This window comes from Mobula hypostoma, chromosome 23, assembly GCF_963921235.1.
Source record: "Mobula hypostoma chromosome 23, sMobHyp1.1, whole genome shotgun sequence".
NCBI classification, from domain to species: Eukaryota; Metazoa; Chordata; class Chondrichthyes; order Myliobatiformes; family Myliobatidae; genus Mobula; species Mobula hypostoma.
The window spans coordinates 17,864,978-17,891,537 of NC_086119.1; the positions used below are offsets into that span (position 1 = coordinate 17,864,978).

Sequence of the window (26,560 nt, forward strand, 5' to 3'; positions counted from 1 at the left end):
ACATACAAAATGCTGGAGGGACTCTGCAGGCCAGGCACCATCTATGGAAAAGAGTAAACAGTCAACCTTTCAGGATGAGACCCTTCATCAGGAGGAGGGAGTCAGAATAAGAAGGTGGGGGAGGGGAGGAAGAAGTACAAGGTGGCAGGAGATAAGGTGAAACAGGGAGAAGGGGTGGGGTGAAGTAAAGAGCTGGGAAATTGATTGGTGGAAACGACAAGAGCTGGAGAAGGGGGAATCTGATAGGAGAGGAGCACAAGAGGGAGGTGATGGGCAGGTAAGAGGAGAAGATGTGAGAGGGAAACATGAATGGAGAATAGTGAAGGAAAGGAGTGAGGGTAATTACCAGAAGCTCAAGAAACTGATGTTCAGGCCATCAGGTTAGAGTCTATCCAGACGGAATACAAGGTATTGTTCCTCCAACCTGAGTGTGGCCTTATCGTGGCAGCACAGGAGGCCATGGACTGACATGTTGGAATGGAAATGGGAAGGAGAACTGAAATGGATGGCCACTGGGAGACACGGCTTTTTGAAGTAGATGACCAAAGGTGCTCAATGAAGTGGTCTTCCTGGTGCTCCTCCCCCTTCCCTTTCTTCCTTGTCTTCTGTCCTCTCCCAGCTCTTTACATTATGCCCTCCCCTCTTCCAGTTTCACCTGCCACCTTGTACTTCTTCCTCCCCTCCCCCACCTTCGTATTCTGACACCTTCCCCCTTTCCCTTCCAGTCCTGAAGGGTCTCAGCCCAAAACGTTAACTGTTTACTCTTTTCCATAGATGCTGCCTGACCTGCAGAGTTCCTCCAGCATTTTGTATGTGCTGCTATTCATGGATACAGCTAGGGTTGACACGTAAAACATCATTGCTAGTTAAACACTTTCTGACTGGAATATTAGGGTTAAGTTATTCTAAGGCCTTGATAGATTAGACTGCGGAGAGGGTGTTTCCTGTCACAAACAAGAAAAAATCTGCAGATGCTGGAAATTCAAGCAACACACACAAAATGCTGGAGGAACTCAGCAGGCCAGGCAGCATCTATGGAAAAAAGTACAGTCGACATTTCAGGCTGAAAACCTTCAGCAGGACTGGAGAAAAAAGATGAGTAGAGTTAAAAGGTGGGGGGAGGAGAGGAAGAAACACAAGGTGATAGGTGAAACCAGGAGGGGGAGGGGTGAAGTAAAGAGCTGGGAAGTTGAGTGGTGAAAGAGATACTGGGCTGGAGAAGGGGGAATCTAATAGGAGACGACAGAAGGCCATGGAAAAAAGAAAAGGGAGGAACACTAGTGGGAGGTGATGAGCAGGCAAGGAGACAAGGTGAGAGAGGGAAAAGGGGATGGAGACTGGTGAAGAGGGGTGGGGGGGACCATTAACAGAAGTTCGAAGAAATTCATGTTCATGCCATCAGGCTGGAGGATACCCAGACAGAATATAAGGTGTTGTTCCTCCAACCTGAGTGTGGCCTCATCACAGCAGTAGAGGAGGCCATGGATAGACATATTGGAATGGGAATGGGAAGTGGAATTAAAATGGCTGGCCACTGGGAGATCCCGCTTTTTCTGGCAGAGCGCAGGTGCTTGGTGAAGCAGTCTCCCATCTACATTGGGTCTCACTTATAAACAGGAGGCTACACCGGACACAATATATGGCCCGAACAGATTCACAGGTGAAGTGTTGCCTCACCTGGAAGGACTGTTTGAGGCTCTGAATGGTAGTGAGGGAGGTGGTGTACAGGCAGATGTAGCACTTATTCTCCTTGCAAGGATAAGCACCAGGATGGAGATCAGTGGGGAGGAATAAATGGACAAGGGAGTCATGTGTGGAGCAATCACTGCAGAAAGCAGGAATTGTGTGTGTGGTTGGGGGGGGAGGAGATGTGCTTGGTGGTGGGATCTTGTTGGAGATGGTGGAAATTGCGGAGAATTATGTGCTGGATGCGGAGACTGGTGGGGGGGGATGGGGTGAGAGCAGACGTGTGTGCAATGTAAGAGATGTGGTAGAAGGCAGTGTTGATGGTGGAGGAAGGGTAGCAACTTTCTGTGAAGGAGGAGGACTTCTCCTTTGCTCTGGAATGAAAAGCCTCATCCTAAGAACAGATGCAACAGAGCCAGAGGAATTGAGAGAAGTGGATGGCATTTTTACAAATAATAGGGTGGGAAGAGGTATAGTCCAGGTAGCTATGAGAGTCTGTGGGTTTATGATAGACATGGAGATAAGCTATCTCCAGAGACAGAGCTCGAGAAAGGGGAGGGAGGTGTCGGAAATGGACCAGGTAACTTCGAGGGCAGAGTGGATGAAGTCGACGAATTCTGCATAGGTGCAGGAATGCATTTGTTGATGTAGCGTAGGAAAAGTGGAGGGATGGCCACCAATGTAGGTTTGGATATTAGACTGTTCCATATGGCCGACAAAAAGGCTGGCATAGCAGGGACCCTTCCCAGTGCCCATGGCTACACCTTTTGTCTGAAAGAAGTGGGAGGAGCTAAAGGAGAAATTATTAAGAGTGAGGCCAAGTTGCACTAGACAGAGGAGAGTGGTGGTGGAGGGGAACTGGTTGGATTTGGTGTCCAGAAAGAAATGGAGAGCTTTGAGGCCTTCCTGATGGGGAATGGAGGTGTACAGGGACTGGACATCCATAGTGAAAATACAATGATGGGGGCCAAGGAACTTGAAATCATTGAAAAGATCCAGAGCGTGTGAAGTGTCACTGATGTAGGGAGGATGGGACCGAACTAGGGGAGATAAAAGATTCAAGGTATGCAAATATGAGTTTAGTGGGGCAGGAGCAAGCTGAAACTATGGGTGTACCTGGACAAGTGGGTTTGTGGATCTTGGGTAGGAGGTAGAAACAAGAAGTATGGGGTGTGTGAACTATGAGGTTGTGACTGTGGATGGGAGATCCTCAGAGCTAATAAGGTTGGTGATAATGTGGGAAACAATGGCCTGTTGCTCCTTAGCAGGGTTCTGTTCGAGGGGTAAGTAAGAGATGTCTGAGAATCGTCACTGGGCCTCAGCAATGTAGAAGTCAGTACACCAGACTACTACAAATCCCCCTTATCTACGGGTTTGATGGTGAGGTTAGGATTAGTGCAGAGGGAGTAGACAGCAGAGCGTTCGGAAGGAGTGAGGTTGGAATTGGAGACGGGATTGCTGATGCTTCCTGTAGTGGGTGAGTCTTGGACAAGATGACACTGCCTCAGAATAGGGGGACATCCATTTAGAAATAGAGATGAGGAGAAATTTCTTTAATCAGAGGGCAGTGAATCTGTGGAGATCACTGCCACAGGCGGTTGTGGACTCCAAGTCCTTGGGTATATTTAAAGTGGAGGTTGATAGGTTCTTGATTAGACAGGGCATCAAAGGTTGTGGGAGGAATGCAGGAGAATGGGTTTGAGAGGGATGCAGAATCAGCCATGCTGGAATGGCAGAGCAGATTCGATGGGCTGAATGGCCTAATTCTGCTCCTATGTCTTAAGGCCTTATCATTAGAGCAAAGTACCAAAAGACAGACAGTCCTTGGATTGCATAAGAGTACTCTTCCTGAGAATTGTCCGTAAGTTGATTCTCCCCAAGTCAGAAGTGTCCATTTTCTATGTTAATTAATAACGTATTGCTTTACATACATCTGCTTTAATTTTCATTTCATTGACTATTCACTCGAACACTACCCATAATTAACCAGTATATACACTGTATCCAGTTATTAATGTATACCACAAAACATATTGTTATTGCTTTCTTGAAAAATATATGGGAGCATTTGTTTAAAGTTGGATTTCCTTAACTCGGCCCACCCATAACTCAGGGAGGTCCTCTATAAGAATAATGACTTTCATGTAGCATTAACATTGTTGAGTACCTGTAAGCATATAAGCAAAGGAGGTGGCCCACAGTCTGCGCACTTTATGTAAGGCTCCATTAAGTAGGAAGAGCAACCACGACATGGTGGCTGATCAAATGGGTCACCTGAAACAAAATGGAAGCACACAACTGAGCAGTTACCAACTCTGAATACTATAATAAAACTGCAAATACATTGCATACTCTCAGTCAACATCCATATGCAAAAATGGAAATGTTAAATTTTCATGCAGGCACTTCAGCAACTCCACAAATCATCCTAGCACTTTATCAAATCATCAAACGAAATGTTTTTGCAGAACTAATTTTTAAGTGCTCTGAATGTGGCCTTCCATGTTTGGTGTGTACATTTTAACTGGATAACATTAAGCAGTAATAAGGACATATTTGTATAATGCTGTTATGAGTTAAATTCCAGGACTTGTCCCAGCAATATTTAAGAAAATTCAACATCAGTAGCAGAACAGCAAGCAACTCAGAAGGAAACTAGCATAAGCAGAGATAGAAGGTTTAGAGTGCTGTTGCACAAGTTTTCCATTGCTACAGTGCATCTTGAATACTGCGCATGCTGCTGCCATGTTAGATAATAGTGCAAGAAACATATCTTTGTAAAGGGGAAAGATCTGAAGATAAAAATCATTAGCTATTTGTTTGTTTATAGGTAAAAGAATGATATGGCTTCACAGCTGAATAATTAAAGGAATCTTTCATTATGCCTGCTGTCATTATGACATGAAACAAATTTCACTACGATGTGAAACAAATTCTGATTCTGTAAGAAGAGCACTATTGTCTCGATACCCAAAGGAAACAAGGTAATGTGCCTAATGACAAGCATGCAGTGGCTCTGACATCCACCATCATGAAGTGCTTTGAGAGGCTGGTTATGGCATGCATTTTCTCCAGCCTTTCAGGTAACCGCGACCCACTGCAAATTGCCAACTGCTGAAAGATCTATGGCAGATGTAATCTCCCTGGTTCTAAACTCATTTCTGGACCATCTGGACAGTAGATATCTGTGTTGTTATTGTTTACTGACTACAGCTCCACCTGAATACTATAATCAGGAGCAAGTGCATTGCCAAATCCCTAAACCAGGGACTCAACACCTCCCTTTGCAATGGGATCCTTGACTTCCTGGCCAACAGACCCACAATCAATAAGGACAGGCAGAAACACCTCTACCATGATATTGTCACACTGGCACCCCACAAGGCAGCATCTTCAGCCCCCTACTCCACTCCCTATACACTCACAACTGCATGGTCAGCTTCTGTGCTAACTCCAGCAACAAATTTGCAGATGTAACCATCATGGCGGGCTGTAGATAACAATGAATTGGAGTACAGGAAGGAGATAGAGAACCTAGTGACATAGTGTCATAACATCAGCAAAACATTGTCTTCAGGAAGAGGCAGGGGTGGGGGAGTGCCTACACATGCTCCTGAAGAATGAAAGACCCCAAGGATCCCAGACTTTATCTCTTATTCCCCCTTCCCAGCAGTCAGAAGATAAAAGCCTGAAAGCTCATACCACCAAATTCAAGGCCAGCGTCTATCCTGTTATTATGTTTACTGAATGGTTCCCTAGTATGGTAAGATTGACTCTTGACCTCACAACCTACCTCTTTTCACCTGTCTACCTGAACTGCACTTTATTTCTACTTTAACACTTTATTCTGCAATCTTATTGTTTTACTCTGTACTACATAAGTATGTGTAGGGGAATGCTTTGGATCTAGAGATTATAATGCTATTAGTTTCAAGATAATTATGGAAAAAGATAGGTCAGGATCTTGGGTTGAGGTTCTAAATTGGAAAGGGATCGGGCAAGTGCGGATTGGGACAGGTTGTTTTCTGGCAAAGGTGTGTTTGATGAGTGAGGGGTCTCGAATTTGTATGCTTCTGTCAGAATAAAAGGCAAGACTAACAGGTTTAGGGAACCTTGTTTTCAAAAGACATTGAGACCCTGGTTAAGAAGAAGGAGGTATAGGCAGAAAGGAACAAATGAGGTACTCAAGGAGTAAAAGAAATGCAAAGGAACACAGGAGGAGGAAGATAGGAGGGCAAAAAGAGGGCATGCAAGGTGAAGGAAAATCCCAAAGCCTCCTACAGATATTTTAAGAGAAAAAGGATAGCAAAAGACAAAATTGCTCCTCTTGAACATCAAAGTGGTCATCTATGCATGGAGCAGAAAGAGATGGGGGAGACCTTAAGTGGATACCTTGTATTTACTTGGGAGATGGATACGGAGTTTATAGAAATCAGGCAAAACAGCAGTGGGCCATATACAAATTACAGAGAGGCAAATTAGGGTGAATTAATCCCTAGGGCCTGACAAAGTGTTCCGTGCTAGTGCAGAAATTGCAGGGGCCCTGCGGAGGTATTTAAAACATCCTTAGTCATAGTGAAGTGCCAGAGGATTGGAGAATAGCTAATGTTGTTCTGTTGTTTAAGGCTCTAAAAATAAACCAGGAAATTATAGGCTGGTGAGCCTGATGTCAGTAGTGGGAAAGTTATTGGAAAGTATTCTAAGGGACCGGATATATATGTACTTGGATAGACATGAACTGATTAGGGCAGTGGTCTCCAACCTCCGGGCCGTGGACCGATACACTACCGCGAAGAATGCAGCGGTAGCCAGAACGCACCTGACACATCTTTAAGAAAAAAACCGAAATAAACAAGCTAATTAATTAGGTGCCGCCTGGCACATAAATGTTGGCCCAGGTAGGGATTGGGCAGCACCTAATTAATTAGCTTGTTTATTTCGGCTTTTTTCTTAAAGATGTGCTGGGTGCGTTCCGGATACCGCTGCACCACTGCATTCTTTGCGGCAATGTAGCGGTCCGCGGCCCAGAGGTTGGGGACCACTGGATTAGGGAGTCAACATGGTTTTGTGTGTGAAGAGCCAATCTTATAGAGCTTTTTGAGGAAGTTACAAGACCTTCAAGGAAGAAATAGAGCTTTGACCAGCAACCAATCTGGATATCGGAACTTTTGAGAGGAGGGAATTTCACTCAGACCCACAGCCCGAGTAGGAAAGAGAGCAGTGAGTCATAACAGCGAAATAGAGCTTTGACCAACGACTAATCCATGTTTGGGATTGATTAACAAGAGCAAATTAAAGGAGGGCAGGGGCAAGCATAGTGGCCATAGTCAAGAGTGGTGACTTTGAGGTTTCAGTCAGAGAAAGCAAAGAAAAGAATAGCTCTAGGTTTTTCCATTCCCTTCTTTATATCTGCTCAGTTAGGACAGCAGAAATGCCAGGCGGGATAATTGAATGCTTCTCTTGTGGGATGTGGGAAGGCAGGGAGATCTCCAGTGTCCCTTATGACTACAACTACAAAAAGTACATCCAGCTGCATTAAGGAGATCGAGCTGGAACTGGAGAACTCTGGATCATTCAGTAAGCTGAAGGGTTTATAGGACATATAGAGAGGTAGTTACACCCAAGGTGCAGGACACAGGAAACTGACTGACAGTCAGGAACGGGAAAGGGGATAAGGAACCAGTGCAGAGTACCCTGTGGCTATCCCCCTCAACAAAAGGTGCTATTAAAAAGTATTTACACCCTTTGGAACTTATCATGTTTATTTTTACAGCACTGAATCACAGTGGATTTAATTTGGCTTTTTTTGGGCACTGATCAACAGAAAAAGACTTTCGTGTCAAAATGAAAACAGATCTCTACACAGTGATTTAAATTAATTACAAATATAAACAAAATAATTGATTGCATTAGTATTCACCCCCTTTAATATGACACACCAAATCATCACTTATGCAGCCAATTGGTTTTAGAAGTCACATTATTAGTTAAATGGGGATCAACTGCGTGCTGCCAAGGTGTTGCAATTAATTGTAGTAAAAATACACCAGAATCTGGAAGATCTAACTGCTGGTGAGTCAGTATCCTGGCAAAACTTACACTATGACGACTAAAGTACACTCCAGGCAACTCCATGAAAAGGTTATTGAAAAGCACAAGTCAGGAAATGGATCCAAGAAGTGAAAGAATATGGTACAGCTATAAATCTGCCCTGAGCAGGCAGTCCTCAAAAACTGAGTGACCGTGCAAGAAGGGGACTAGTGAGGGAGGCCACCAAGAGACCTGACAACTCTGGAGCAGTTACAAGCTTCAGTGGCTGAGATGGGAGTGACTGTGTGATGAAGTTTAAGAGTGTTGGGGAAGTAAGAAATGATTCTCTGATTCTGTTAAATAGCGGGTTAAAATTAGGTGCCAGCTTGTGTATGTTCTGTTCTGTGAAAAGTTGGAGAGACTGTCCTTGACTGAAAAGAAAACTGCCTTCAGTTTGTTTAGATTAACAGCTCACAGCTGTCCCTTTGAGAATGATCTGTGGGCTGCATTCACACATGCTGCATACATCATGTCTTATGAGTTCACATATTGATCTATGTTCCTGCCTTTGTCTATTCAAGTTTTACTGATAAGGCAAGAATTTGTCTGTAATTAAAACCCGTGATTTAGTGTACTCTCTTATCTTGGTAATTAAGTTTTGTTGTAACTGATTTGGTGGGAATATCCATGAAACTGACTGTTCTTTGCTTCGCCAGTTCTATAAAATGTCATGTTTCTGAGTGTTAGACAGAAAGCTCATTTCGAGCGGCCAGAGAGACCTGTCTCTCTGATGTTCAGGCTCTGAGTTTTTCTCACCAGCTGAGTTCAAACAAATAAACAGGTGAAAAGCTGAAGTAAAGACTTGTGCGTGGTGTGATTATTTATTCCGGCAAATTTAAGTTTACATGTGCATACAAAAACTGTTGCATAGGTGCTTCACCAGTCGCAGCTTTATGGGAGAGTGGCAAAGAGAGACTCTAATGTCAGCTGAAAGAAGGTTCTATGGTCTGATGAAAACAAAATTGAGCTTTCTGGCCATCAGACTAGTAAGCCAGACACTGCACATCATCAAAAACACACCATTCCTACCGTGAAGCATGGTGGTGGCTGCATCATGCTGTGGAGATCATTCACCGCAGCAGGCCCTGGAAGGCTTGTGAAGGTAGAGGATAAAATGAATGCAGCAAAATACAGGGAAATCCTGATACAGTCTGCAAGAGAATGGTGACCTGGGAGAAGATCTATTTTCCAGCAAGACAATGACAATAAGCACAAAGCCAAAGCTACACAGGATGGTTTAAAAACAACAAAGTTAATGTCCTGGACTGGCTAAGTCAGAGTCCAGACCTCAATCCAATTGAGAATTCGTGGCTGGATTTGAAAAGGGCTGTACACTCACTATACCCATACAATCTAACAGAGCTTGAGCATTTTGAAAAGAAGAACGGTGAAAAATTGCAGTGTCCAGATGTGCAAAGCTGATAGAGGCCTATGCACAGATTCAAGGCTATAATAGCTGCCAAAGGTGCATTTACTAAATACTCACATGAAGGGGGTGAGTAATTATTGTGTTTAATAATTGAAATAAATTTCGACCAATTTGTTTTCACTTTGATACGAAGAGTCTTCTTCTGTTGATCAGTGTTTTTTTTTAAGAAAAAGCCAAATTAAATCTATTGTGATTCAATGTTGTAAAACAATGGCATGAAAACTTCTGGTGGGGGGGGGGGGAAGTACTTTTTTATTGGCACTATATATCATTTTGGATACTGTTGAGGGAGTTGACCTATCAGGGGAAAGGCACAGTGGTTGGGTCTCTGGCAGAGAGTCCAGCTTAATGACTTGGAAGTGGTGGTGGGGGGGGTGGGGAAGAGAAAAGGCATGTTGTGGTGATGGGGGATTTGTTAGATAGAGGAACAGACGGGAGGTTCTATGAGATTCCTAGATGGTATGTTGCCTCCTGGGTGCCAAGGTCTAGGACATCTTGGATCAAGCCCTCCATTCTTAAGTGGAAGGGGGAACAGCCAGAGGTGGTGGTCCATGTAGGAACCAATGGCATGAGTAGGATGAGTGAAGAGGTTCTGAGAAGGGAATTGATGGGAGTTAGGTGCTAAGTTAAAGGTCAGGACCTCCAGGGTTGTGATCTCAGGATTACTACCTGTGCCACGTGCTACTGAGACCAGAAGTAGGAAGATTATACAGTTTAATATGTGGCCAAGGGATTGGTGTAGGAGGGAGAGCATAAGGTTTTTGGATCATTGAGCTTTCTTCCAGGGAAGGTGGGAGTGGAACCAGAGGGGGACTAATATCCTAGTGGGAATGTTTGTTAATGCTGCATGGTGGGGTTTAAACTAGAGTTGTAGCGGGATGGGAATCAGAGTGCCAGAACAGTTAGCGGAGAGATTGTGGAGGCAGATGTTGTTAAGACCTCAGACAAAGTTAGGAATCATAAAGTTGAGCATGGTGTGATTAGTGTCTTCAGCTATGTATACTTCAATGCGAGAAGTATCGGAAGAAAGGCGGATGATAGTGCTGAAGATGAGGTAGCTGGTTTACAAACAAAGGCAATGTGTAGTGAGGAGAAGCTGTTGATGGAGCAAAATTGCTGTCAACAGGATGAGCTGCAACGTAAAAGGCGGACAAAATCGAAAAGGATGAATACAAGACTGAAGGTGTTATATCTGAATGTGTGCAACGTATGAAATAAAGTAGATGAACCTCATTTGCAGATTGGCATGTATGATGTAGGCACCACTGAATAATGGCTGAAGGAAGATTATAGCTGGGAGCTTAATATCCAAGAGTACACACTGTATCAAAAGGATGTGCAGAAAGGCAGAGGGGGTAGCATTGCTCTGTTGATAAAAAAAATTAAATCAAATCATTAGAAAGAGGTGAGATAGGGGTTGGAAGGTGTTGAATCATTATGGATAGAGTTAAGGAACTCCAAGGGTAAAAACACCCTGATGGGAGTTGTATACAGACTCCCAAATGGTAGTAAGGATGTAGTCTACAAATGACAACAGGAGATAGAAAATGCATGCGAAAAGGCCAACGGGGGATTAACAGTCATGGAGGATTTCAGTATGCAGGTAGATTGGGAAAATCAGGTTGGTGCTGGATTCCAAGAGAGGGGATTTCTAGAATGCCAGTGAGATGGCTTTTCAGAGCAGCTTCTGGATGAGCCTACTAGGGGATCAGCTATTCTGGATTGGGTGTTGAGCAATGAACTGGAATTGATTAGAGAGCTTAAGGTAAAAGAACCCTTCGGGCAAGTGATCATAAACAAAGTGTAAAAGAAAGGCCAAAGTGGATTATTGGACTGCTGGAAAACAATGCTGAAGAGGTGGTAAAGGGGAACAATGAGACAGTGGAAGAACTGAATCAGTATTTTGCATCAGCCTTCACTGTGGAAGACACGAGCAGTAAGATGGAAGTTCAGGTGTCAGAGAGCATGAAGTGTGTGAAATTACCATAACTAGAGAGAAGGTTCTTGGGGAAACCGAAAGGTCTGAAGGTAGATAAGTCACCAGGACCAGATGGAGTACACCCTGGAGTTCTAAAAGTGATGGCTGAAGAGATCGTGGAGCCATTAGTACAGATTTCAAGAATCACTAGAATGGTTCTGAAAGACTGGAAAATTGCAAATGTCACTCCACTCTTCAAGAAGGGAGAAAGGCAGAAGAAAGGAAACATTAGGCCAGTTAGTCGGACCTCAAGGTACTTGGGAGGATCATAATGGGCAGCAGTCAGCTTAGTTTCCTCAAAGGAAAATCTAGCCTGACGAATCTGTTGGAATTCTTTGAAGAAATAACGAGCAAGATAGACAAAGGAGAATTGGTTGTTGTGTACTTGGATTTTCAGGCCTTTGACGAGGTGCCACGCTTGAGGCTGCTTAATAAGCTATGAGCCCACGGTATTGCAGGAAAGCTTTTAGCGTGGATAGGCAGCAGGCCAAGAGTGGGAATAAAGGGAGCCTTTTCTGACTGGCTGCTGTTGACTAGTGGTGTTCCACAGGGGTCTGTGTTGGGATGTCCAGTCCTTATATACTTCCATCCCCCATCAGGAAGGTCTCAAAGCTCTACGCTTCTTTTTGGATTCCAGACCTAATCAGTTCCCCTCTACCACCACTCTGCTCCGTCTAGCGGAATTAGTCCTTACTCTTAATAATTTCTCCTTTTGCTCCTCCCATTTCCTCCAAACTAAAGGTGTAGCTATGGGCACCCGTATGGGTCCTAGCTATGCCTGCCTTTTTGTTGGGTTTGTGGAACAATCTATGTTCCGTGCCTATTCTGGTATCTGTCCCCCACTTTTCCTTCGCTATATCGACGACTGCATTGGCGCTGCTTCCTGCACGCATGCAGAACTCGTTGACTTTATTAACTTTGCCTCCAACTTTCACCCTGCCCTCAAGTTTACCTGGTCTATTTCTGACACCTCCCTCCCCTTTCTAGATCTTTCTGTCTCTGTCTCTGGAGACAGCTTATCCACTGATATCTACTATAAGCCTACTGACTCTCACAGCTATCTGGACTATTCCTCTTCTCACCCTGTCTCTTGCAAAAACGCCATCCCCTTCTCGCAATTCCTCCGTCTCCGCCGCATCTGCTCTCAGGATGAGGCTTTTCATTCTAGGACGAGGGAGATGTCTTCATTTTTTAAAGAAAGGGGCTTCCCTTCCTCCACTATCAACTCTGCTCTTAAACGCATCTCCTCCATTTCACGTACATCTGCTCTCACTCCATCCTCCCACCACCCCACTAGGAATAGGGTTCCCCTGGTCCTCACCTACCACCCCACCAGCCTCCGGGTCCAACATATTATTCTCCGTAACTTCCGCCACCTCCAACGGGATCCCACCACTAAGCACATCTTTCCCTCCCCCCCTCTCTCTGCATTCCGCAGGGATCGCTCCCTACACAACTCCCTTGTCCATTCGTCCCCCCCATCCCACCCCACTGATCTCCCTCCTGGCACTTATCCGTGTAAGCGGAACAAGTGCTACACATGCCCTTACACTTCCTCCCTTACCACCATTCAGGGCCCCAAACAGTCCTTCCAGGTGAGGCATCACTTCACCTGTGAGTCGACTGGGGTGATATACTGCGTCCGGTGCTCCCGATGTGGCCTTTTATATATTGGTGAGACCCGACGCACACTGGGAGACCGCTTTGCTGAACATCTACGCTCTGTCCGCCAGAGAAAGCAGGATCTCCCAGTGGCCACACATTTTAATTCCACATCCCATTCCCATTCTGACATGTCTATCCACGGCCTCCTCTACTGTAAAGATGAAGCCACACTCAGGTTGGAGGAACAACACTTTATATTCCATCTGGGTAGCCTCCAACCTGATGGCATGAACATTGACTTCTCTAACTTCCGCTAGGCCCCACCTCCCCCTCGTACCCCAGCTGTTACTCGTTTTTATGCACACATTCTTTCTCTCACTCTCCTTTTTCTCCCTCTGTCCCTCTGAATATACCTCTTGCCCATCCTCTGGGTCACCCCCCCCCCCGCCGTCTTTCTCCCTAGGCCTCCTGTCCCATGATCCTCTCGTATCCCCTTTTGCCTATCACCTGTCCAGCTCTCGGCTCTATCCCTCCCCCTCCTGTCTTCTCCTATCATTGTGCATCTCCCCCTCCCCCTCTCAAATCCCTTACTCACTCTTCCTTCAGTTAGTCCTGACGAAGGGTCTCGGCCTGAAACGTCGACTGCGCCTCTTCCTATAGATGCTGCTTGGCCTGCTGCGTTCACCAGCAACTTTGATGTATGTTGCCTGTGTTGGGACCGATTCTTTTTGCGTATATGTCAATAATTTAGATGATGGAATTGCTGACTCTGCAGTTTGCAGACATATGAAGATAGGTGGAGAGGTAGGTAGGTAGGTAGAAGTAGACAGGCTACAGAAGGACTTAGAAAGATTAGGAGAATGGGCAAAGAAATGGCAGATGGAATACAGTGTCAGGAAGTGTATAGTCATGCACTTTGGTAGAAGAAATGAAAGGGCTGACTTTTTTCTAAATGGAGAGAAAATACAGAAACAGGTGCAAAGGGACTTGGGAGTCCTTGTGCAGGATTCCCTAAAGGTTAATTTGCAGGTTGAGTCTGTGGTGAGGAAGGCAAATACAATGTTAGCATTCATTTCAAGAGGACTAGAATATAAAAGGAAGGATGTAATGTTGAAACTTTATAAAGCACTGATGAAGCTCTCTTGCAGTACTGTGAGCAGGTTTGGTCCCCTTATCTTAGGAAGGGTGTGCTGAAACGAGAGAAGTTTCAAAGGAGGTTCACAAAAAATGATTCCGGGATTAAATGACTAGTTATATGAAGAGCGTTTGATGGCTCTGGGCCTGTATTCACTAGAATTCAGAAGAATGAGGGGTGACCTTATTTAAACCTATCAAATGGTGAAAGCCCTTGATAGAGCAGATGTGGAGAGGATGGTACCTATGGTGGAAGAGTCTAGGACTAGAGGGGCATCCTTTTAGAACTGAGATGAGGAGGAATTTCTTTAGCCAGAGAGTGGTGAATCTGTAGAATTCTTTGCCACAAGCAGCTGTGGAGGTAAAGTCTTTACGTATACTTAAGGCAGAGGTTGATGGGGTCTTGATTGGTCAGGACATGAAGGGATTTGAGAAGGCAGGAGATTGGGACTGGGAGGAAAATTGGATCAGACATGATGAAATGATGGAGCAGACACTATGGACCAAATGGCATATCGTATGGTCTTGCCAGAAAAATTGACGACCTGGACCAAATGGCATATCGTATGGTCTTGCCAGAAAAATTGATGAAGGCGAGGCAGTGAATGTTGTCTACATGGACTTCAGCAAGGCCTTTGACAAGGACCTGCAAGGGAGGTTGGTCAGGAAGGTTCAATCACTTACTTCAGGATGAAGTAGTAAATTAGATTACACACTGGCTTTGTGAGAGAAGCCATAGTTTGTTTGTAGATGGTTGCCTCTGACTGGTGGCCTGTGACTAGCAGTGTGCAGCAAAGGTTGGAGCTGCGTCTGTTGGTGTTTGTCATCTATATCACCGATCTGAATGGTAATGTTCATCCAAAACATGTGGATTAGAAAATTTACAAATGAAACCAAGATTAGGACAGCGAGAATGGCTATCAAAGCTCGCAGTGGGATCTGGACCAGCTGAAAAAATGAGCTGAAAATGGCAGATGAAATTTAACGCAGACAAGTGTGAGATGTTGCACTTTGGGAAGACAAACCAAGGGAGGACTTGCATGTTAAAGGATAGGGCACTGAGGGATGCAGTAGAACAGGGGCTTCTGGCAATATAAATCCATAATTCCTTCTAAGCAGCAGCATAAGTAGAGTTTTTGACACATTGGCCTTCATAAGTATTGAGTGCATGAGTTGGGATGTTATGTTGAAGTTGTACAAGACATTGGCGAAGCCTAATTTGGAGTATCGTGTCCAGTTCTGGCTGCTTACCTACAGGAAAGATGAAATATTGAAAGAGTGCAGAGAAAACTTGCAAGGATGTTGTCAGGACTTGAATTACTGGGAAAGGATATAAGGGTTGGGACTTTATACCCTGGAGCATAGGAGGATGGGAGGGATTTGATAGAAGTATACAAAACCATAAGGGATATCATCATCATCAGGTGCCGTGCCCAGTTTGACTGCCATGGCCCACACACTCCTATTTCCAGTCAAGTGGATCAATTCATTGGTATTCATTTCCATGACGGATATAGACAAGGTAAATTCAAGCAGGATTTTTTCCGCTGGTGTTTGGTGGGACTCAAACCAGAGGTCATGGGTTAAGGGGGAAAGGTGAAATGTTTAAGCGGAACATGATTGGAACGTCTTAGTTCAGAGGGTGTTGAGAGTCTGGAACGAACTGTCAGCACAAATGGTGGATGTGGGGTTAATTTAAACATCTAAGAGAAATTTGGATAGTTACATGTGGGTGGGGGGGGGGATGGAGAGAATTTGGAGGTCTATGGTCCAGGTGCAGGTTGATGGGACTAGGCAGAATAATAGTTCGACATGGATGAGAAAAGCCAAAGGGTCTGTTCCTGTGCTGTAGTGTTCTGACTCTACGACTCTACGTCAATGCACTAATTGTAATGAAATGGATCTGTATGGACAATGTACTTTAATACATTATGACAATAGTAAACCAATTAAAAAATCATGACAATATAAAAGACTGCACATATTTACAGTACAATCCTTTTTCATTTTAAAGGGCCTCGAGACTTAAAAGAATTTCTCATGCAAATACCAAGTAGCCCTCTAACTGAATGAAGGGACTCTATAAAATACCTGAATATTTAGACATCCACTGTTTCAGTGGGATATTGATCTATTTACCCAATGATAGCATGGAAGTGTCATGTTGGAAATCAAAAAGATCAAAACACAAATATTCTTCTTACCCATGCCAATTTGCCCTGCACTATTGTTTATTTGCCCTGAACTTTTCAAGTACACGTTGTTGTTTTACCTTATTCAAACTAATTGTACTGTGTAATGTTTTGAACTGTATAAACTAGAATGCAAGACATTTGCCACTGTATCTTAGTCCATGTGACAATAAACTAAAATCAGGAAAAAAAAATCACCTGTATTTCAGGTGAATTTCATTAATTTACAAGAAGATAACACGTGGGATAAAGATTAGGGCACAAGGTCCGTCTGCCATTCAAGATGACAGTTAATCTGATTTCTGGTCTCGATTTTTTATTTTCCTGCCTGATCTCCCTGGTACTTTTGGGGGGGGGGGTGATTTATAGTAGGGAGGGAGGAGTTGGGAATCTATTAGCAGAGTTCCCTCACCCACACCAACCCCATCCAATGAAACTAAGCTTAACTGGCATTGGGGTGAGAGCGGAACGCCCGGCGCCTCAGCCGCCAGCACCCTCCTCCGTTCCGGACACAGGTCTGCGGCTTCCCCCCACCAGGTCGTTGGGGGGCGAGGGGGGGGGTTACAGGGAAGTTTACTCACTGCCAAATGGCGCCAGCCGGTCCATGTTTCGCAAACTTCCGTCAATTCTGGACGCAAGACGGCAGCAAGCACTGTGAAACGATCAGACAAAATCCGCTGCCGCAGCTCTCCTTCAGAAAACCCGCTTTGCCGCTACTGGGCCAAACCACTTTCCCCTCCGCATCGCCATTTTGAATTTTACACATATGTTCTACGGCCCGCCCGCAAAATGTCTGCTCTGTCAATCAGGATGATTGACACACGCGTAACCGATCAGAAATAGAGATGCCGCAGTTGCACCCGCCCTCAATTATGACGTATTTTTTGCGCAAATTTTAAAACTTTTGCAATGAGACCCAGCGTTGGTATGAGTGGCTGAATGTTTATGGAATTTAGAGTTTAAAGCTGTTGCTTATTTGTACTGTATGTGACTTTAATTATTGAAATATAAATTGAGTAGGTAAAGAGGCATGCATAGCTTTCACTTCCTGGATTTATTTTAATTTTTGAAACAAGAATTTTATTTGCGCAATTGTACCTTATCCAAAGCATAATTGTTTTTTCTCATAAATATTCTTAGTTATATATGTAGTACTTGGTAAATGATGCGCTAGCATTGGATGAGTAAGTATTACGAAAAGACGTTTTGAAGGATTAAACAAGAAAGATAGATTATGGTAAATTATCGAGATCCCACAAAAAAATTGAAAAGAAAGAATAACTTTGAGGAATGTTAATAGAGGATAACACGTGGGATATTTAGTAAACCTGTTGTTTTACAATTTCGGTTCAATTTTGATCTCTGGTGCAATTTGCGTGTTTTCCACGTTATTCTTGTGCCTGGGTTTGTGCAAATAGAAACAGAAACGCTAGAAACACGCATCGGATTAGACAGCTTTTTATTTGGGGGGGAGCAAAAAAACAGCTAACGTTTCGGTTCGAAGATTCTTCGTTGAGCTCAGATGCTGGCTGATTTGTTGTTTCCAGCAACTTTCTGTTTTATCGCTTAAGTGTTGTACTGGAGTTCAGGTTTAACATGAGCAACTAAGAATGTAGGCAGACAGTTGGGTAAATGATTATTGCAGGTGAATATTTCTCATAACAAACATGTCGCAAATGTCGTCATGCTTATTTTGTTCATGTAGTATTATTTAATTCCTCGATATGCTCTGCCAGACCAACTGAACTTTTGTATGCTGCATTGCCAAAGAAACCACTTGACAATTCTGAGCAGAGGATCTATTTCTTGAAGAGATGAAGTTGGAGAAATAAATGCAATTGTCGTATTTTCCTGCTTAATGGGTTTAAATGACAGATATTCGCTTGCAACAAACTGTTCATCTTGAACTATGAATTGCAAGTCTCCCCCCTCCCCCCCCCATGCCTAGCGATACTCCCAACAAGCAGGAGACTCAAAAGCTTGAAGACCCACGCCTTAAGATTCAACAACAGCTTCTTCCCCACTGCAGTCAGGTTCTTAAACTGAACTAAAAGCCTTAACAGTACCTTGCAGCATATGTGTTTTCCCCCTTCAATCTTGCACAGGTTTTGTTTATTTTGCACATACGTTGCTTGTAATTTATGATAACTTGCATTTATCCTGGTCATATAATGTTCTTTGCTGTTGCTCCAAACAATTAAACTTTCATGCCATTTATAGCTTGTGTATGTATGCCTATGATAATTAACTTGAACTGAATGCTTTTGGTAAAGTGCAACAAAGGAAGAGACCATATAATAGTAGGATACTGAATGATGTGAAGGAATTGATCCTTAAAGGTTGCAGATCAAATTAATATGGAATCAAAAGTATTTATAAGCCAAATCATTAATTTTTTTAATATTTCAAAATATACATTATATGCAATATCCACAATCAATACTCATACAGCCTGGTATGGAAACACCACTGCCCTTGCACAGAAAATCCTACAAGAAGTAGTGGATACAGCTCATTCCATCAAGGGTAAAGCCCTCCCCACCACTGAGCACATCTACACAAAACATTTTAACAGGAAAGCAGCATTCATCATCAGGGACCCCACCACCCAGGACATGCTCTCTTCTCACTGCTGCCATCAAGATGAAGGTACTGTACAGGAATCTTAGGTCTCACACCACTGGGTTCAGGAATGGTTATTACCCCTCAACCATCAGGCTCTTAACTGAAGAGGATAATTTCACTCAACTTCACTTGCTCCATCATTGAAATGTTCCCACAACCTATGGACTCACTTTCAAAGACCCTTCATCTCATCATCTCGATATTTATTATTTATTTATTATTGTTTCTTTTTGTATTTTCAGTTTGTTGTCTTGTGCACACTGGTTGAACACCCATGTTGGTGTGGTCTTTAATTGATTCTATTATGGTTATTATTCTGTTATGGAGTTACAGGTATTGAATATGTCTGCAAGAAATGGATCTCAGGGTTGTATATGGTGACATATATGTACTTAGATAATAAATCTACATTGAATTTTTGAAGTCTTTATGTATTCACTGTACCATCTTTTCAATACATTCTCTTATCAACACCACTCATGTTCCCTCTTTAATACATCTGTGAAGTGCTTGAGAATGCTAAGAAGGGCCCTGAACCTCGGAGTTTAATGGTCAAAGGTGTTTCTCTACCAAAAAATATAGTGGAGCAAGGTTCAGTGGAATGGAACACTGCATGGCACCGAGAACAAGTCCATCCTTTACAACCCCAGGACAAGCAGAACCTCAGCACAAAGTGACAGCTGGTTCCTGCCCACTCCGTGTCTACAACAGCTTGATGCAGCCACACACAAAGGATGGTTACATCATTGAGTATGTTTATCCACCCTTTCCCTGAAGATCTGTACAACACGATCAGATGGATGTAACTCGTTCTGGATCTTCAGTTGAAAAGAAAAAATGGCTCAAGTGTCTTCCATGGGTAATGGCTATACTGTGTCATGTACAGCAACACTGAGAATATCTAACACCTACTCCCACATTGAACTTCTGTTTCACATTGGGTGTCTGCTCTAACCAATCCTTGCCAGGCACCCTGGCTCCTGTGAAGCAAATTCCCAACCCCTTCAGATTGTTAAACCTAATAGTGAAAGGAAGGAGGATTGGTCAGGCCAGATGCTAGGGAATATGGTCTCAATCTTGCTGAGACTAGCTCTGGCCCAAGGTCAGCAAGGATGAGGCCATATTCTCTGGTTAGGTCAAACTGGTTGGAGGTTCTAATCAATCTGCAGTTCGGCAGTGAGTCTGAGAATAAAATCCATATACAGTGTCGCTTTAATCTGACAGCCTCCACAGCCTAGTCTCTTATTCCTGTATTCTTCCTGATAAATTCAGCATAAGCTTAATACAAACAATACAGAGGAGAGTATGCAGCCATTGATTACATTACCACAGCTTGAGAACTGTATACAGTTCTGGTCATCACGTTATGGAAAGGTGCTAGTATAGTACACTGGAAAGAATACATAAGATATTTATAAGGACTTTGCCAGAGCAGAAGAAATTTACCTTTGAAGAAAGATTTTTTTGAAACAGAAGTTGTTTAGAAGATATTAGACTGTATGAACCCTATACAAAGCAAAAGGGAAGGATGTGCTCCCCAGGAAATAGATTTATTATAATTGTCAAAGGATTAGAAAGGAATGGTGGAACGAGTATTTTACTCAGAGGATGTTGGCAGCCTGGAACTCACTGTCCTGAACTGTGATAGTGCCAGACACTTGTCGCATTTAGTGAAGAGCTGGGATTTGACCTAGTGCAGGAAGGTGGGAGTTAATTCCTTTGTACTGGCGTTAACAAAGATGGGCCAAATGGGCTTCTTCTACATCATACATTTACTATAATTTTAAGTTTTAAGCAGGCATATCCTTAACAGCAATGATCAGATTGCGCCGGAAAACACAGCTCTATCGCCTTGAAGGGTGCAATCGGTATAATCTCTGTGTTATACAGTGGACTGTAATGATTCTTGCAAACACCTCACTTATTAAGACCTCCATATTCCTCTCCCATTCCAAAACGGTATTTGGAAAAAAAGAAATATTCATAAACCTCTCAAAAGAAGAGCATGTTTGCTCACAAGCCTTACAAAAATTATCTTAAAAAAATCCTGGAACTGACGATCTGAAATTAAACAAATATTTTGAGGATTCTATTTCTTGTTTGCTTTCTGTTGCTGGGAGTAGATTGCCATCTGCTGGTTATAACAGATTTTTAGAAACATTAAAAATGCTGGTGGAACACAGCAGGCCAAGCATTTTTTGTGTGTTGCTTGAATTTCCAGCATCTGCAGATTTTCTCGTGTTTGCGTTTAGAAACATTACCTTGGATAACTTTTGGATTTAGTTTTTCAATTTTAAAACTTCCATCTCTTCCCCATCCCCACCAATTCACTGATCCTTTGCTGACAAGGAAATGGCCAAAATTCAGTTGTGTATAATGACAGGTCTTTAATTGGTCAAAAGATTGTCAGTTGGCCATGCCGGAATATTTGAAACACTTTCCCTTTGTAGATTCCCACTAGGAAACAAAATTATCCAATTTGTTTTCCAAGGCTGCAGTACTATCATCTCTGTAGTAGATGATCTGCAAAACTTTACTGCCAAATTCATCGTTCATGAAAATCATTCCAGAAAATGTGTTTGAGGTACAGTATACAGTTAGATATCTCAGTACACATGTGAACTGGAGAGTGCTATGAAGAAGCAATGGGCAGTGTAAATTTTATTATGAAATTAATTCATAATTAAACAACATACCAACAACATGAGCTACTCAATTTAACAGTGAATCAGCAAATACTGCTTTTGAAACCATGAATTATTCTAGTTAATGGTACATGCGCAGATTTTTGGTCTCTATCTTAAAGGACATTAAAATAATGTCCTCGAAGATACAGAGCAAGCAATCTGGTTCCGTGCTGATTCTAATTCTTTTTGCTTTGTGTGTGATTGCTTCTACAAGTTCATAGCTGAAAATCATTCGTCAGAATGTTAACATAGAAAGCTTATCGATAGACAAATAAATAACATTTGCTACAGAATAAGAACTTATATTTTAATGTCACTTTTAAGCACATCTATCTAAACTTATGGGATTTATTGCAGAAAAGATATTTAAGTTGCTGAACAATTTTTTAATAGAAATGACAAATGTGAATCGCTTTGCTTGTGAAGGACAATTCTGCAATATTTTGAAAGAAATTTGACACTCTCCTATTTGCTGCAAGTGCCCACCAGCACCATTCAGAACCATATGGCAGTGATAAGTCATCAGAATGACTTTACATTTATGAAGGTACTTCAAAATAGAAAGTGAAATCCATTTCAAATTGTTCTGGGTTTACACAAATCTCTTGGTACTTGAATTCCAGAAACTTTGTATTACAACTAGGGAGGATTGAAATGAGATTGGCAAGAAGGGTTGGATCCTAAGCAGAAGCATGGCAATTGAGAGGCAGGATAGTAACAGAAAATACAGTGGAAGTAAATTGAAGAGGCAGAAAAGGAAGGATCATGATGAGCAGTGATTAAATTGCATTTACTTCAATGCAGGTAAGTCTGACAGGTAAGGGGTGAATTTAAGGCATGGATACCTACGGAGGATTGGCATGTTATAGCCATTAGAGAAACATGGTTAAGGGTAGGACAGGAGTGGCAGCTTAATGTTCCGAGATACACCTGCTTTAGGCAAGATAGAAGGGAAAAGAGGAGTGGGTGTTGTCTTTTTTGTCACTTTGGGACGAGTGACCATCGTTCTGTTAGTTTTAAAATAGTTATAGAAAGGGTCAGAACTGGTTCGCAGGGGTTTGAGTTCAGAATTAGGGTGAGGTGAATTTTGACAGCATTAGACAGGAGCTTTCAAAGGTTGATTGGGTTAGATTGTTTGTGTGTACAGGGACCTCAGGCCAGTGAGAGGTTTTAAAAGAGAGATAGCAAGAGTTCAAGGACTACATGTTCCCATCATTAAAGTCGAAAGCAAAGCTGCGAGGAGTTGGGAACTCTCGATGTCATGGAATATTGCAACTCTGGTCAAGAAAAAGAAGGCAGCTGGAAAGCGTTCTGAAGGATAAGATATACAGGGCAGGATTTGATTATTGGTAGCCTGTGTGGCTTTGTGCATGGGAAATCTTGTCATAAATTTTAATCATCTTTTTGATGAAGTGATGGGGGGGGGAGTAATGAAGGGAGGTCAGTCGACATAGTATATGTTGATTTCAGTAATGCTTTTGATAAAAGTTCAGTATGGTAGGCTGCTGTGCAAGATCAAATCACATGACATCCAAGGAGAGCTAGAAAACTGGTTACAAATTGGCAGGATGGAAGGAAACAGAGGTTGATGATGGAAGGATGTTTCTCAGTCTGGTGGTCTGCGACTAGTGGTGTGTCCCAGGGTCTGGTTGGGCCCACTGTTCTATGTCACCTACATCAACAATTTGGATAATGTATAAAGAATAAGTATTAGTTTGCAGATGACATAAATATAGGTGGTGCCGGAGATGGTGAAGAAGAGTATTAAAAGTTGCAGCTGGATCTTGATTAGCTGGGTATGTGGGCTGTGAAATGACAAATGAAATAGATAAATATATATTTTGTAAGGACGTATCAAGATCAGACTTCTACATTGAAAAGGAGGATAAGTGGGTACTGTTGTAGAACAGAGAAACCTTGAAGCATAGTTCCATTAAAATGGAGTCACAGGTAGACAGGGCAGTGAAGAAGGCTTTTGACGTGCTGGTCTTCATCAGGCAGGGGATTGAATATAGGAGTTGGGAGGTTACGTTGTTACTGTACAAGACATCGGTAAGGCAACACTTTGAGTATTCTATAGGAAGAGGCGCAGTCAACGTTTCAGGCCGAGACCCTTCGTCAGGACAAAGGGTCTCGGCCTGAAACGTCGACTGCGCCTCTTCCTATAGATGCTGCTTGGCCTGCTGCGTTCACCAGCAACTTTGATGTATGTTGCTTGAATTTCCAGCATCTGCAGAATTCCTGTTGTTTACTTTGAGTATTCTGCTTAGTTTTGGTTATCCTGTTACAGGAAAGACATGATTAAATTGGAAAAGAGCAAAAAAAATTACAAGGATGTTTCCAGGTCTCGAGGGACTGAGTTTATCAGGAAAGGTTAGACAGGCTGGGCCTTCCCTCCTGGAGCGCAGGAGACTGACAGCCATCTCATAGAATATCAATATGAAATTACAAGGGGTGTAAGTAAGGTTAGGGTTCCTTTTCCAAGCTTGGGGAATTGAAAACTAGAGAACATAGTTTTAAAGTTAGAGGTGAAAGGTTTAATAAGAACCTGAAAGACAACTTTCTTTACACAGTGCGTGGTAGATACAGGGACAAGCTACCAGAGGAAATGGTTGAGGCAGGTAAGTCAAATACCTGTTAGAAGCACATGGACAGGTATATGAAATTTAGTGGGATATGGCTCAAGTGCTGGGACATGGGATTGGCTTGAATATACACTTTGGTGGGCATGGGCACATTTGAACCAAAAGGCTTTTTTCCATGCTATATACCTCCATGACTCTAAGTCTCACACAAATTCCGTGTATTTTTTACTAGTTTTTTAAAAACTCAATAATAAAGTCTGTTGGAAAATAACCGATTTGCAAGTTTACTTGAGGACAAGATGTCTAATCACCCTCTCATAATGTAGCATCTTAATACATCAAATGTAAACAATGCCTACCTCACCGCCATATTTAAAGAGCGGCATATGGAAAAATAGATTCATCATCAAAGATACCACAACTTGAGGTAAAAATAAAAAAAGGCAAGGAAAAATGTCAAGGCTGTTTTATCACTTATATTTATATTTTGCTAATTATCTTTAATAGTACATGACTTTAATGTTTCTGAGGTCCAACTTGGTAATTCTATATGGGGAAAAAACCTTAAAGTCTTTATATTTTTGTCTGTTGCAGCTAAGTCAGGGAGGAAAATAATGTAGGAAAATACATTCAGAAGTGAAAGATCAAGTGAATAATTTTGGCATGTCAAAGACAACGTTATTCTTTCAAACTGATCTTTTGATGAGGTCTGTTTATTTTTAGCAATATGTTAAAGATACTTGTTAAATTGCTCTTTACACCATAAATCTCCTTCATTGTATGTTTGAAGCATTAGAAATGAAAATTAACTTTTTACACCCAATTTATAGTGGATTAAACAGAACTAAAATCAGAAGTTTCAGTTACAAACTCCAAAGTCTAAATGTAAAGATACATGCTGTAAATGTCCCTTTGAGTACTAACACATCTAAAATAGACATTCAATGTTAAATTACCTACAACAACAACAACAAAACATTCTTGTGTTTGTACAACAATCAAGATTCAATCCTGGAACAACACAAAAGATAGCATGACAGCAATATTTATATTATACAGCTTCCAACCATCAACTTAAGATAAACTAAGGAGTACTATGAATAGAGAGAAGAAGAAGAAACTTTTTTTTTTGCTAAGCGTAGAACTCTTTGTAAAATGTAACAATGAACAACAATTTGCAGTAGGTGGATAGTATTCTGTTTCTGTACAGGGTACGGTGATTGTTTACCATCACCTAGAAGTTTGATATAAATATAAACCAAAAAAGTATAATTTTTCTCTTGCTGATTTTCTTTTAAGTGAGAAATGACATTCTCCACAGCACACACCAATTACACTCCCAATATTCATGGTAATTATGTTAATTTATGCCACCAAATATTGACAAAGCACATGTTCCCTTCCGAGGCAGGTTATTCATCAAATTTTGAGTGGTAATGAAGACCATATTGCAGAGATAATTTCTAGGATTTCAAGTGAAATGATAGTGTGTCTCATCATAACCTGAAGTTAAAATCTTTAACACAACTGTCTTAAATGCAGTCAGAGTCATAATTTAGTTGTCTGCTTCTAAAAATAAAACTACTTAATAGGGACAAGATTAAATGTGCTTGTATTTTAAACACACTGACAAAATGCAGTCATATTCACAAAAGTAATTCTCACTGCCAGATAGTAACTAATTGCACTGCCTTCCCACGAGTGTTTGTTAGCGTACACTCCAAAGCCAAGACTGCAGATATCGCCTTCGGGGATTATTACAATGAGGTGTTGAAGTGGAACCTAAATTACAGAGAAAATATAAAATAAACCTTTGATATCTCATATGGTATAACACTTTCTGACAGACCAGGTTTTAATTCTGTTTGACTTAATGACAATTACACGATCAGGTGAATTTCATTTAGGTCAGCACATTTGTATATTATTTTATTTCTTCCTGTAAACCAAAATTCTCTCTTCACTTAAACTGTTGATCTTTTTTTAAAGCATATTACGATCTCAACAATTTCATTTTACTTCAGAATAAAACAACAATGTATGTACAAGAAGACTATGCAAATGCTAACCTTATGGATTATCTGCCATTTTTGCTGAACAAGTCCAAATGTACCTGAAGGTGACAGCACAGGTAGATAGGGTGGTAAAGATGGTGTACAAGATGCTTGCCTTCATTAGCCAGGCATAGAGTATGAGTATTTGGAAGTCTTTGTTCAATTTTATAAAAACATTGGTTAATCCAAAGCTGGATACTGTTTGAGTTGCAACATTACAGGAATGATGTGATTGCATGGAGGAGGGTGCACAGGAGATACACCAGGATGTTGCCTGAGATGGAATGTTTCACTTATGAGGAAAGACTGGAGAAGATGTTTTTCTTGAGTAAAAGGGGATGGGGAGGATCTTGAGAGAGGTTTAAAGTGAAGAATCAGATATTCAGAAGTGTTTACTTTCTATGGTGGCTGCAACCTGGAGTATACTGCCTTTGAAGGTGGTGGTGGCAGGTACTCAAACATTTAAGCAGCATCTGAAGGTATACTTAAATAACC

At 42.1% G+C, this 26,560-nt stretch overlaps 2 protein-coding genes across 6 annotated transcripts in view; both read right to left on the minus strand.

Annotated features, from left to right (window-relative positions):
- The window catches only part of tada2a (transcriptional adaptor 2A), a 51,514-nt gene extending 34,630 nt beyond the window's left edge, over positions 1–16,884 (minus strand). For 3 of the 5 annotated variants that reach the window (XM_063031101.1, XM_063031100.1, XM_063031105.1), the window contains exons 1-2: positions 16,696–16,884; positions 3,854–3,960 (exon numbers count right to left, since the gene is read on the minus strand). In XM_063031101.1, coding sequence (XP_062887171.1) covers positions 3,854–3,960; positions 16,696–16,720 — 132 coding nt within the window. In that variant the 5' untranslated portion in view covers positions 16,721–16,884. Of the gene's footprint in view, positions 1–3,853; positions 3,961–8,805; positions 8,928–16,695 lie in introns of all 5 variants that reach the window. The other 2 variants (XM_063031103.1, XM_063031102.1) reach the window with 2 other exon arrangements.
- Positions 16,885–24,542: 7,658 nt separating this feature from the next.
- The window catches only part of LOC134336991 (nuclear pore membrane glycoprotein 210-like), a 146,805-nt gene continuing 144,787 nt past the window's right edge, over positions 24,543–26,560 (minus strand). The window contains exon 40 of the mRNA XM_063031734.1: positions 24,543–25,793. Coding sequence (XP_062887804.1) covers positions 25,720–25,793 — 74 coding nt within the window. The 3' untranslated portion in view covers positions 24,543–25,719. The remainder of the gene's footprint in view (positions 25,794–26,560) is intronic.